This window comes from Typopeltis vanoorti, chromosome 4, assembly GCF_054136105.1.
Source record: "Typopeltis vanoorti isolate ZY-2024b chromosome 4, IOZ_Tvanoo_1.0, whole genome shotgun sequence".
Classification (NCBI taxonomy): Eukaryota; Metazoa; Arthropoda; class Arachnida; order Uropygi; family Thelyphonidae; genus Typopeltis; species Typopeltis vanoorti.
Window position 1 is genome coordinate 73,698,718 of NC_143552.1, and position 14,934 is coordinate 73,713,651.

At 34.6% G+C, this 14,934-nt stretch overlaps 1 protein-coding gene across 1 annotated transcript in view; it reads left to right on the forward strand.

The window, feature by feature from the left end:
* Positions 1 to 14,934, forward strand: part of LOC150107415 (gamma-aminobutyric acid receptor alpha-like) — a 63,573-nt gene that overhangs the window by 13,993 nt on the left and 34,646 nt on the right. The window contains exons 3-6 of the mRNA XM_090391836.1: positions 484 to 551; positions 975 to 1,195; positions 4,907 to 4,989; positions 9,808 to 9,942. Coding sequence (XP_090247962.1) covers positions 484 to 551; positions 975 to 1,195; positions 4,907 to 4,989; positions 9,808 to 9,942 — 507 coding nt within the window. The remainder of the gene's footprint in view (positions 1 to 483; positions 552 to 974; positions 1,196 to 4,906; positions 4,990 to 9,807; positions 9,943 to 14,934) is intronic.

Below are 14,934 nucleotides of genomic sequence, written 5' to 3' on the forward strand. Positions count from 1 at the left end.
TGAGTTCAGTTCATGAGGCATGTATGGAACTAATAAACTCTGAACCGAGTTACACTTTAAGTTCCTTAACCTTACAGATAAGCGTTTTTGTAACACTTCTGATTCTCAGTGGAGATTTTAAGGCAAGGGAAGTACAAATCCTCAATAATGATGAAGTTCTTGAGATTCGAAAAAAAAGTCACATTATTTAGAGAAAGATAAAGAGCAAGTTTCATTATTCATTAGGGTATAATTTCACTATCGTCTTGTCTTTTATTTTAGAACAGCGCGCGATGTGTTAGTTCCCATTAAAAACAGTTTTAGAACATAACTGATTTATCCGTACGTCTTACTACTTTTGGGAGTCAACATATTGCGTAATTCAGGATAATACGTGTGATGTTAAAAACAGCGAAGATAACTATTGTTAATTTACATCTCTTTAGAGTAACTAAAATGTGTTTATTACAAATGGGAACTTATACATCTTATTTACTTTTCAAGATTACCCAACGAAAGTGCTGATTGACGTCGAAGTGCGAAGCATGGGTCCAGTATCTGAGATTGACATGGTGAGTTCAGCATCCTCGTTGAGAATATTCTTCACTTCAGGTCTGCATGAAAATTTTGTCGAAATATGAGATAATCTATCTTTTGTAATGCATCAGTTCTGAAATAAGCATTTCGGGTTAATTCAGTTGTTTATACAATCGTATTCAATATCCAAATATAATATCTTAGTTTTAATTACAACTTGACCATCAGTATATAAATTCTTCTCTTCAGTACACAGTCCTCCTGGTGTAAACATCAACTGTACGGTGTTGAGTTTTGAAAAGTTTATTTTGAGATGCTCTCCAGAGAGTTATAAGGAATGATCAGAATATTTCACTGTAATCCAATTATTCCTAAGAGAGTTTTTGTGTTATTAATTATCAAGAATAATTCACTTAATAATTGGTAATTGCAATTGTTTACTTTTTTTTTTTTTGCAGACCTACTTCATGGATTGTTACTTCCGGCAAAGCTGGGTGGATAAACGATTAGCCTTCTCAGGGAGCATGTCTACTCTAGCTCTCTCGATTTCCATGCTGGAGAAAATATGGAGACCAGACACTTATTTCTATAATGGAAAGCATGCGTACATTCACACCATTACCACCCCTAACAAATTTGTTCGTCTGCATAAAGATGGAAGAGTCCTTTATTCTTCGAGGTGAGAACTTATTGAAAAACTTACAGCTAGTAAGATTGCATATGTATATTACAACGTTTTTGTTACCATTACTGTACATGGTATACATTGTACCGATGTTTATATCTACAATGGTTTCTTAATAACCAGAACAAAGTCTTGAATAAAATGAAGATTATCATATTTTAAATTCTTTTAATGTTAATCTGAACAATTTAGTTTTCATGTTGATTTTATAAAGTTTTAACTATTAGTGTACAACATTCTAATCAGTGAAGCCATAAATTTAATATAATCGCTCATGTTTTCAAATGTTTAGTTACAACACATTTTCTGGCAATAGTCAAACGCTATGCTGAATGCTTAACAGGAATACGATGACAAAAGGACTGCCTTTTGTCATTGTAACTTCTTTGCAAATCGACTTCATTGTAAACGGAATATTTTACAATGAAGTTGTTTAACAGTTTAATTTTAAGACAAAAGCATCACAACTTCATTAATGCAATAATGTTTGTAAACGTCACTGCTGATCGATAGGAGAAACGAGAAGCGATATTTATGAGCAAACCTATAGTGCATTTTGTACGCGAGTAGGATAAGGATTTCTTTTTTTCTATTTTTATCAATTTTATATACTTAAAAGTTATTTTTTACACAATCCAGAAATCCTACTCTAGAGACCAAACATGAAACTTTTTCGAGCCACTTCAGGCTTTAAATAAGAGTGGGAGATGATCTCACACCGGAGGATGAATTCATCTTCCACTTAAAAGAAATCGTAAACATCCATGCCCAAGACGGAATTCAAACCCGCAGCTTGTTGGTTGGAGAGTGGATACGCTAACCACTAGGCCAACCAGGGAATTTCTGCCATCTAGAAGTTGTGGTCTTCAATAAAAAATATCAACCAGAAGGCAAACTGTTATATTATTTCCAATTTGCAAATTTTGGGACAAGTAAGGATGAATGGATGTTTTGTTATACTTCAACATCATCTCTGTATTACTTTATTGTTATGTGAATCTTCCCCGTAAAATTTTCTTTCTGATATACTTGTAAATATGCTTTGCTAACTTGACTTTACATAGATTGTGTGTGTGTGTGTGTTTGTGTGTGTGTGTGTGTGTGTGTGTGTGTGTGTGTGTGTGTGTGTGTGTGTGTGTGTGTGTGTGTGTGTGTGTGTGTGTGTGAGAGAGAGAGAGAGAGAGAGAGAGAGAGAGAGAGAGAGAGAGTTATAGAATTTCTTGAAAAAAGAGAGCAGTATCGTATTGTAGTATATCATGTTTCAAATAAATGTCAATAGCCGGAAGATGGTTTTTACTACTCCAAACACAGGTTGATAGGATGATACATATCATCCGGTCAGCCAAAGCATTTGGTTGACATTTTATGCAACAAGTTCAGGTGTGTGAGTTTAAACCACAATACTCGAGGAATTTTTCTCTACAGGATGTATCCTTCAGTCACTTTCAAACAAATCTGGATTTTTCATTTTCTGAGTATGACGATCCCCAGATGAAACTCAGCCTAATTGAGTTTTAAAAAAATGAGCAAGGGAAGGCGGATTCCTTGTCATATACCACAATAGGTTAAGTTTTTCAATCGATTTCAACCGTATGTGGAATATATTATCCTGGTGTTAACGTTACTTGAAAAATTGAGACGTATATTTCGATGCGATATGCCATATATGGATATGGTATATCTCATCGAAACTATGCCACATATGGATACCTCTATTGTTTTATTTCCTTATTGTTTTCATTTTGAAGAATGAAAACAATAAGACAATAATCAGACAGAAGATCCAGAAAAGAGAAAATTAACAATGTCAAAAAGTAGCGAGGACATCTAAGGTGCTTAGACCTTATTAAATAAAATCTCAGGATGAGAGATAGATGTAGAAAGTTTTTTAACTTGGGTATATTATTATTCAAGATACCAAGTAATTTTATATAAACTTGTTTTTAATCCTTTTACTTATTATCCTTTTAATCCTTTTTACTTGTCTGTTTGCTCACTTGGAAATAGGATTAAAAAACAAGTTTAATATAAAATTACTTGGTATCTTGAATACACACACACACACACACACACACACACACACACACACACACACACACACACACACACACATATATATATATGTTAAAGATATGTTATAGATACCAAGTTATTTTAAACCTGGTTTTTACTCCATTTCCCAAGTAAGCAAACAGACAAATAAGTCAAGTTTGCGCCTGCACGTAATGCAAGTCTAGCTGACCCGTAAAGTAGTACAAGTCTAGGCAACTCGTTGGAATAAGCTCTGATCACTATTCGTAATATTTACCCTTAATGCAAAGCCCATCTCCTTGAGGAGATGTATGATGTTATGCATTAACTTTATCCAACTTTACCACAAGTTGTCTAGACTTGTACTACTTTACGGGTCATTTAGACTTGCATTACATGCAGGCGCAAACTTGACTTATTTGTCTGTTTGCTTACTTGGGAAATGGAGTAAAAACCAGGTTTAAAATAACTTGGTATCTTTAACATATATTATACCCAAGGTAAAAAACTTTCTATATATATATATATATATACACACAACAATATCTTCGGCATAACTTGTATTCGGAAGCGAATTGAAATGAAGTTTTATGAAGTTCTCTTCCGAATACCTTGGAAGAGAACATCATAGAACTTCATTGAAATAAAACGGGATAAGAGAAAGATGTTCAAAATGAATATGTACATTGAATTGCGTAAAATTAGAAATGTATAAAACAAAGATTGCTGAATCAAGATTAAGAATTAAAATTATAAAAATTAAACAAAAATGAAAACTAAATATTTAAGAGCAAAAAAGAACAAAAACTAGTAAAATATATACAGAGGCTAACAACATGACGGTGTTTGGTTGAATATTCAAAGTATTCAGTTTATATGTACTGCAGAACTGGTGTTACGTTTGCACTCTTTATAATCCGACGAAGATTCCCACGAAAGATCCAAGCCAACACACCAGATTCATCATCTTTTTTTTGCCAGTTTTGTTCATGTTTTCTTTTGCTTACTGAATATACATATACAGTATTCTTATTAGTTTTTTGTTCTTTTTTGCTCTTAAATTTTTAGTTTTCATTTTTGTTTAATTTTTATAATTTTAATATATATATATATATATATATATATATATTAAAATTATATATTTTTTAATATATAATGGTTTACAGTCCCTTCTTTCAAGGAAAGAAGGGACTGTAAACCATTATGATAAAGCATGAAGTACCTGATAGTTTGAGCTTCTTTCTCAAATGTCAGCATTTGTTTATGCTCTTATTGTAAGAGAGAGTTCTCAGCACTAACAATTATAACTTTGATCACTTTCATATTTTAGTGATTCAAATTCAACGCCTGTTTAGAAAAAAGGTTTTGTGAAATTCGTACACGCAGTGCCTAAATAGGTTGGGCACTCCCCATATCCTATAAAGTGTAACTAAATAAAATCGGGAATTACAAAACTATCTGATTGTTATCTGATAGCACTTCATATAAAGTGCTATCAGATTTTTATACTACATGAATTTCAATTATTAGAGAAACCCTGAACTACGTTGATTATGACACACTTTGCATTGCTAATTGATTGACTTTTCTATTATGAATTCAGCGTCCATTGGATGCCACTAGTATACAATTGGAAAATGCACTCTTGTTAAGATATGACATTTCTCCATACAGGTTAACTATACAAGCTAGTTGTCCCATGAATTTAGAAAATTTTCCAATGGATACTCAAAGATGCCCTTTAGAAATTGGAAGCTGTAAGTAAATACTTTTTCGTTTTAATAATTTAAATATATTCCTCATGTGTATGGATGAATGTAAAAGTTAATCAACTATTAGTTTTATAGTTTTTATATTATATTATGATTATTATAGTTTTATAATAACAACAACATTAATTTTTATGAATACAGAGGAAGATAGGAACGTAAGGACGATATGAATACTTAGTTTTGATTTAAATTGAGAAAAATTATTTAATAGATTCGCATTTGTTCTTCAATGTAATTCCACCTGCAAATTTCGATAATTTTTGTAATCATTATCATAATAATAATCAAATTAATTACATATTTGAGCCCTCTTGAATAAATGGATCCCATTGTTGTTAAAATGCTTCGCAAGTGCTATATATTGATTAATTATTGTTTATTAAATTGAATATTTTTTCGTTTTTGTTGCATTTTAATTACAAATTTAAACAAACCTTATTCACGCTTATTGAATGAAACATGAGGTTCTATTATTCTCCATTATTTATCTTTTCACAGCTATATACAACTAAAACGTATATACACACTATGATAAATTTCAAATAAATATAAAATATATTAGAAACATTGCAATTTATATCAAGATGGGGAAAATCAGTAATAAATTCACTCAGGTTTAAAATCCTTTTACTGTGAGGCAGCGATATATCCTAGAATCACCTTCAGACGCTGGGAATGGACTCGGCGAATTTCCGCAAACTCTCCGAAGATATCTTACCCCGACTGTACATGACGCATTTCTTCAGGTTCGTTAATCGTAGGTCCGTTTCATCCCAGTAGTTATATAACTAGACTGATTCAGTGAACATCCATTTAAAGTCTATCACGATCCTATAACCATTCCCGGACATCACATCATCTGTGACATGACAATATCTTGTAGGAAGTGTCCATTACATGCACGATGAATAATGTACATGAGCGAGGGTATACCTAGTGGATAATAGTGTTTAGAGGCTGCACCGTTCCTACCTTACTCTCTGATATTTTAAAACAGATTAAGGAATGCGATAAAATGTGCCTCAATCTATGACACGTCACTCACACCTTGCAGTTTTGTGACCAAAGATGGATACATGGTTTTGTGCTGTTGTCTACATACCATTGTCCTTTCGTCGGCTAGAAATATCAGTCTTTGGGATTCATCATTATACTCGACCTTTCTTAAGTTTTCTGGTGTCTGATGTTCTGATGTTCCGTCATCTACCTTAGTTGCTGATTGTTTCTGTTGCACAAAAGAACTATGATTGATTGCTGTTTTGCTCCCGTTCGGGACAATGTTTGACAAAAGATTTTCAAATATATTCAGCTCAAACTCGGATTGTACCATGCTGTCTTTCATCATTTGTATCCTGTTACGATTTGCAATTCTGTTTGCCCTTCCTTCGTCTATTTTTCCAAAGATAAGCTGTTTCCAGCCACATGCTTGGGATGGACATTTGTTTATTTTCGGTATACCTGAGACACTGTTGCACGTAGTCATTCTAGCAGAGCTGCGGTTTCGAATAATCGTGCATTCCCGGCCAGCGCTTAGTATCCCCCCACCTCCACCTCCACACACACACACACACACACACACACACACACACACACACACACACACACACACACACACACACACACACACACACACACACACACACACACACACACACACACACACACGCACACACACACACACACACACGCACGCACCCACGAAATATGATTCACTCATGAATAGTATTGTGTATGATCACACACGCACTTGAATGTACAGTACATCTCCTAGAGGTAACTTAGTGTCTAGTCGGTGCAAGTACCTACCCTGTACTAGTGTCGGTATCTTCCCTGGTCGAGGGTTATTCGTGGATTCCTTTAACAAGAAGATCTCTCTGTCTCTCTCTCTCTCTCTCTCTCTCTCTCTCTCTCTCTCTCTTCTCATATTTACGACACTGTGTGTAGAATAAGATGTTTTTAGCGATAATTTTACTACACCATTCTCGATTATTGCAATAAATATCATAAATGAAGCTGAAAAAACAAAATACTACTCTGTTGTTATTACTTCTTCAACTGTACCATATTGATATGCCATTATGTAGGAATTCGACAACTTTGGTAGATATATCAAAGCCTATAAACTTTACATTTCCATATACATTATTTTGCTCAAGTCTGTTCTTCTGAAAAAATGTCATTCCATTTCAAAGGAGGAATTGTTATCTATTTGTGCACATTAGAATATATTGTACCATTCAGTATATTTAAAATGATTTAAATATACTGAATGGTATATTTAAATACAGGCTCTTTCTTAATAACTTATTTAAGAAACTATAAGGTTAATCAATACATTACCGTAATATTTTATTATCCTTTATTCTTGTATGAATAGGGGATTATTCACAGAAATATTCGTATAACAAAAACTAATGGAGGTAAAGTCTATTGGATCAAATGGAGCCAAGTTGCTCTGTTTTTTGCCGAATGCTAAATGTCAGATGGTTCTTGAACCTCATCTTCAAAATTAAGTTTGCTTACGTATTGTCAAAGCTGTTTCTTAGGTTTTCCTCTTCCTTTGTGTCCATTAGTAATCCTAAGCAAAAGAAATAATGTAGGTGAATGGTGAATTTTGTTGACTCAGTTTGACCTTTTTGAATTGTTTCTCTTAGGGGGTTTTGTTGGCTTTCTTAAGAATGAAAGTACTAGGAATGTGATCTTGCCATGTTCTAGTATATCTGTTATTGTTCTTAGGCATGCTATCCTAAAACTATTGATTATATTAACTGCTCGTCGAGTAGTGATGTTCCATTTCTGGGTCCCATATGTAAATATGACTCGACTGGTGGTTTTGTACAGACGACTTTGAGATTTGTGGCGAAGAGATTGGATTTCCAGATATTAGTTAGACGTTTATGGAATTGAAGACATTTGTGTTTTCTTTTTACTATGTTCATCGATGTACGAACCAAGGTATACAAAATCGTCTACTTCTTCAAGAATGTTGTCATTTAGTGTAATATTTCCTTCTTCTGTTCTTTAGGACTTTAGTTGTGCTACTGTTGACTGCCAACCCAATCAGTGCTGCAAGTTTACATAAATGATCTAAGTGGTTTTGGGCAGTCTGAATGTTAGAAGCAATCAATACAACATCATCTGCAAAACAAAGACTGCTTATGTAGGTTTGTCCTGATGAATCTTCAAGAGTTATTCTGTGAGTCTAATCGAGGGTAATAATGAAATTATATGATGCCAAATGTTTCTCTGAAGAACTCCAGTAGAAAGCTCTCAGTGATCTCTCCATTAACCATTACTCTTTCATATTAATTCTGGTACGATATTGCTTTGATTATTTTCTAAAGTGCGCCAAATAAAAATAAAAATAACTAAGAATTTTGAACCTCCTTTGTATATTGATTGAATCAAAAGCTTTTTAGAAAAAAAGTTTACGATCAAGGGAAGGTTTTCATCTCTTGCTCATTCTAGCAGCCTTCTAAGGCTGCTAGATGTGTTCAACAGTGCTTCTGTTTTTTTCCCTTTTGCAAGAACTTACTTAATTATTGAGTAGAAGAGGTGTTGCATATAGTTCAGTTCGATTTAGATGTGCCCAAAAGCGGTTTTCAGTATGGAATTGGAAGTGGTACGATTCTTCGGTAATTTTCTGGATTGTTCAGATTTTCTTTTCTGGGTATTATTAAGCCTTTTCTTCATTGTGATGGAATGTTGGACGTCGCTAGAGCTGCATTACATTTGGCTAACAGTGTTTCCAAAGATTTTTTCCTCCCTGTTTAATAGCTTATATTGTTATACCACGTGCTTTCTTATTCTTTGGGGTTTTTAGCACAGTTTCAAATTCATCCATCATAAAACTGTTTCACTTAATGAAACAATTTTATCTGTAGGGTAGTTCACTGATGAATTATCTAATAGTTTTAAATGGTTCTTCCGTAGTAAGAGTTCTTCACTTTTATCTTCAGGTATCTTGCCATTTTTAGCTTTAATTCTTAGTCTTTTTGGGCTTCCTCTCTTCGGTTCATAAGGAATTAGCCACCTGGTAGATTTGCCTAATTTTATGGGTATTTTGATATATTTCTAATTTTTCAGAGATAGCCTGGATATGATTTTCTCTTCTGTCATTTCTAAAAGCCATACATACGAGTATTTCATCATTTACTTCTTTTACTGACTAAATGACTGCATAGTCTACTGACTATGTAGATTGTGCGTCCTCTTATTCCCATATAGCTGCTTAATATTATTGCGTTTCTTTACCAGTGTGTGTGTGTGTGTGTGTGTGTGTGTGTGTGTGTGTGTGTGTGTGTGTGTGTGTGTGTGTGTGTGTGTGTGTGTGTGTGTGTGTGTGTGTGTGTGTGTGTCTGAGCGAATTCCGTTAGTTTGCTTTGTAGTGTTTTTTATACTGAGTTTGTAGGATAGGAGGAGCTAGTCATTTCCAGTGATATTTATTTGTTAAACTTGTTTTAAGTTTAAAAGTACTAAGACGAAGTTTTATATGTGAACGTACTGTTCTATGGTCGGAGTTTAGTTCTACACTGTCGTAAACTCAAACCTTTTGAGCTAATCCCAACTACATTACCAAATTAATGTTTGCATTTCGAAATGACTTCCTTTTAAAGTTTTATACTAAGAAAGTATTCAGATCCGGTTAAATGTATTTCTATATTGTAAATCCTTTTCATATGAAAAGTAAATGGACAAGTAAAACGTTTAGCAGTTAAAAGTGATTTTTAAAGAACAGTATGTTATTGTTTTGATCAGTTGTATTCAGATTATTCAATAATTCTCAGCTCATTGTTTCATTAGTTGGCTATTCCATGAAGGACGTGTGGTATAGCTGGAATCCTAAACGTCAAGTCGTGATAGCTGACGACATGAAGATGTCGCAGTTCGATCTTACAGCTACTCCCACTGCCAACGCGACAGAGAATCTAAGAAAAGGTAAGCGTTCCATTCGCCATGCTATTCAAGTTTTGACTCTCAAATATAATTTGATTTCTCCATAGCTTTGTAAGTACTTGGTAAATTATTAAAAAAAGAGACTGCACCAGATGAATATTTTTTTTTATTAATTCTGCAACTGTTGAACTTGATTCATATTGTAGTGCAGTCTGTATTGGTTGGAAATATTTGGTATTTTTATCAAGAAATGAAGAAACATTATGAGACCTTTTCAACTGGAAGTAAGATAGGACAGCTAGTCTCATACGGAAAGGAAAGTTTCCTTCGGATAACTCGTGGGTTTCATTCTGTAAATCTGGTAAACCAACATGAACAATGAAGTGTGTGTGTGTGTGTGTGTGTGTGTGTGTGTGTGTGTGTGTGTGTGTGTGTGTGTGTGTGTGTGTGTGTGTGTGTGTGTGTGTGTGTGTGTGTGTGTGTGTGTGTGTGTGTGTGTGTGTGTAATTCTAGTCAACCCAACTGAACCAAACTCATATTGTGGTCTGAACTGTTTCCTTAGAAACCAGAACGTTTTTTGCAAAATTGTCAACTGATTTCCAGAGCAGAATTCACGAAATTAACAGTGTGATGGTGTTATAATTTATATAGCTATATGTTCCCGTCCAATACCATAAATAATAAATCCTCTTATGGCTCTTCCTTTCAAAGCGAGTGGACTTAAATCTTGTAGTCCTAACTTATTTTAGCCTTAACAAATAATGATTAGTAATAATTATTATTTGTTTTTAACGACAAAGTGACCATTGCGTTTTGCGGTTGATTATAAATTTTAAGTGTGTTTATTATTATTTTAAATCGTTTGGAAAATTTAACCTGAAAAGGGAAATTCGTAAATTAACTAGTAAAGAAGATCAGTCCTCTGAACACATGAAACTGATAATAAGGGGAAATTATTAAGTACGAGATTTCAAAATAGCCTATACATTAATCATAAGGTCCATCTGATAAGTAAACATTTAGTTAGATTCAATTAAAACCAGTCCATAAAACACCAGGAAGCCTCTCCCCAAAACTACATCACATTTCCATTTATTGAATAGTTTTATAAACCCTTATGAACTTCTTCTTCCTCTGCGCGTTTATCCCGCTTCTAATGCAGGTTCCGCATGCGTTAGAAGCGGGATTGATATTGATGCGACGTTTGTTAGTACAACCCAAACTGGCCTGTTTGGGTTGCTGGGGAGGGGGAAAGGAATGCATTTTTGACTATTGCAGCGTGTGTTCATGGGTCAGTTTGCCTGTTCTGGGGGACAAAAAATCCGAGATTTTTGTCCTTCAGAACAGGCAAACCGACCGGGAGAAAACCCCTCTACCTGCATATGGTGAGTTAAAGGGTTAACCGCATACCTCCGGTTAACTCACCTTTAGTCGAGAGAGACCAGACAAAGGTTCCTCACGTCACGGACGGAAATTGAACCCAGCTCTTTCCGACCAAAGAGCTTCGTCTATACCGACTGAGTTGTGGAGGTGCTAAACGCAGAATTTAGACCAGAATAAAACCAGTCTCTTCGCAGAATTTCTTAATTCATTCATAAGAGTTTATACAACCCTTATGGGTAAGATATACACTACCAATTCTGCCGTTATCAACAGTCTATTTAGTTTCTGAATAAATTTCAGTTGCGAGCTCAACAGGATATAACCACGTCAGCGAAACATAATTATATCCTGAATAAAAGTTGACAACAGGATTAGTTCTGTTGATAATCATGAAATTTCAGAAACCAACTACTTATTGACAAAGAAATCTACAGATAGAATAAAGAAAATCACCCAAGTAAGTTATCGATAAGGGAATCCTGATTTAATAAAACAACTAGAAACACCTCTTCATTGTGTCAGAAGCAGACCAGTAAATCGTTTATGATCTAAGAAAGTGACTCTCTCCCTTGCGAATTCTTTATTTGCTTTCTGATTTCGTTTCTTTCAGTTATAAATAGGCTTACCAAAAAGGAAACACTTGGAACTGGAGAGGTAGTTGATTTACTACATTCAACTAATTTAATATGAAATCATGGTTTTCAGGTAAATAAATTTTCAGTGATGTAAAACATAATGAAAGCATTTGAAGTATTTATTTGTATCGTATATAAGGCTGTTTTGTCTTTTTTTTAATCAGAGCATAAGCAGACAAAGGCGAGATATATAATAAGCAAATGGAAATTTGGGTTTATCTCATCGTATTTCTCTATACAAAATTGTCAATAAATAAATTAATTTTCCAATACACCAATACACCAGTGGGAACTAATCGAGGATGCATTTACACCACCATGAACAATAATCATTTAGTAATAAATGTCACCTTTTTAGTTTAATGAAAATTAGTAGACTGCACGTAGCAACTATAAAAACGTCGTTAAAGATGCGAATTGCGATAATGTCAACCAGGAACAATTAACTGAGCCTGTTAGGCCAGCAATAAACCGATGGGTTACTGCATCACCCTGTATTCTAATTTAAAGAATAGGGACAGTCACTGTCATCGTTCATCTCTATCAACCCTGCCTTTTCTCCGTATGGGAGTACAAACTTTTATAGTTAAACATTTTGGTCTCTTTCCAAAGTAATTAATCAGCCCACTAATTGTTATTGAAGATAAAAAATTCGTAGGTGAAACATTTTTGGTAATAACGGATTTTCACAGAATATGGTGAGAAATGCTAAAGGTCGAGGTTTTTATTATCTCATCGCAATTGAAAAGGTTGGAAATTGAAACGAAATGACAAAAGAAATATCTTCTACGTAAGGAAAAATCAGTTGAAATGCTAAAAAATTCAGTTCCTAGGAATGGAATTAAAAAAGAAATCTCTGATTCCAATAAAATCATTGCAATAGGAGATAAAGGTCCAATGCTAAATGTAGAAACCAAACTTTTGTTAGCATGTTAATTGAAGAAAGGGAAGTGGGATTTATCTGTGGCAGGAAGAAGGATTTCGATCATTTACAGACTGAATCCGATAACTGAAAATCCTTTTTTTTTTCGAAATAATTATTATTGCGAAAAACAAATGATTTTCGCAATATTGTGGGAAAAGAAATTAATTTTACTAATTATATGAAGAGCCAAAGGCTTCAATTCGGCGACATGAACTTATTTAAGTTAAGGGATATTACATCCCATATTGTTTCTTAGCCGAATAAGAAACTCAAAGAGTTTCATTCCGAATATAGAAACTATATAAAGTTCGGCGATTCCAAGCGTAAGCAAATGCCTGGATAGTGCAACACCTGACCCATATGTTAGTGCAAACTGAGGCGACTCATAGTAAGGGTGGAGCAAGCTCTGATCACTATTCTTGGTATTTACTCATAATGTGAACTTAGCTCCTAGGAGCTGTATTACTGTTCTACATTATAAGAGAAGGTCACTACCCAGACCGGTTTCAACCTTTATTGAGGTCTCATCAGTGAGTAGGTAGACCTCCTTTGAAGCCTTTGGCTCTTCATATAATTAGTAATTTATTAGGACACCTTCTTGGCAATTCTCATAGAAGGGATGTAAGTTTTGTTCGCTACAAACTTGGTATTAACTAGGTCTACCTACTCACTGATGAGACCTCAATAAAGGTTGAAACCGGTCTGGGTAGTGACCTTCTCTCATAATGCATAGGAGCTAAGTTCACATTATGAGTAAATACCAAGAAAAGTGATCGGAGCTTGTTCCACTCTTACTATGAGTTGCCTCAGTTTGCACTACCAAATGGGGCAGATGTTGCACTATCCAGGTATTTGCTTACGCTTGGAATTGCCGAACTTTATATAGTTTCTATATTCGGCATGAAAGTCTTTGAGTTTCTTATTCTGCTAAGAAACAATATGGGATGTAATATCCCTTAACTTAAATGAGATTAATTTTTTCATTAGTGTTGTAGTCAATTGATCAAATGTATATTTATTAACACACAAGGAGAGCCATCTAAAAACTGAAATACTTACTTTTATTTATGTATATATTTCAAAATAGACATTGCGCATGAGATGTCAGAAAATTAACCACTTCTCAAAGTACACGAATTAATTTTCTACGAAATCAGTCTGAAGATCAAGATAGTTGCGAAGATTTGAAGGAAGTTCAAGTGCCTGGATTCCTTGAGGAAGTTGCCAGTTGTTATAGAGACAACTTCTGATTATGCAGCGACAAAGATGGGCCAGGTCAGGAGGATTCAAATACCGTTGTTTGAGTAGAGGCAACCAGACAAGTGTTGTGTCCAGGAACTCACTTTCAGTGAGAGTCCGAAAGGGTGTTCTTCGATTTTCATGATTAATAACCGTTTGTAGGGATCCAAGGGATAACTGAGGAGTGACACTAAGAAGGTATTGAACATACGCAATTTTGTTATGGAACCATCTAATTGCATCCATCAGAAGGTAGTGTCTATTGATTAGAATATCAAAGCAATGCAAAATGAAGTAGGCTCTGTGAACCTCGACATTATCGGACCAATTTAATACATGCGGCCAGTAATGCGTGTTTTCAAATTTTGCTCCGTATCTTAGCAGAAGTAACATCTGCTTGGAAAAGAGGCAGCCAAATGGAAGGAAATCTTGATTTGTTTTACAGATAACATCAACAAACCGATTGTTATCATCAAATACCAATTTAGCGTAGTTAGCGGCTCTAAGGAAGTAGGAAAGTGGAGATTCCTGCACCGATCGGCTCTCAGGAATGTCATTTCCAGGCCAAGCCCATGACTCGATGATCTCCTGATGATACACTTCCTCTTGCCATAGCAGTTCCCAACAGCAGTCAAATTCCTTCATACAAGTTATAACTTCGGCAACCAGAGTGAAGTTGTCAATGTTTTTCCAGAAACACACCTTAGCGACTGAATAAACTATATCTCTCATGGATTTAGTATGGTGGTTAAATTTACTCTCCAGTTCATCTTTCCACTTGTAATATAAATCCAGCACATTGCGGATGTTATATTCATCATTATGGGTTTCAGACTGTTCCCTGTTTTGAGG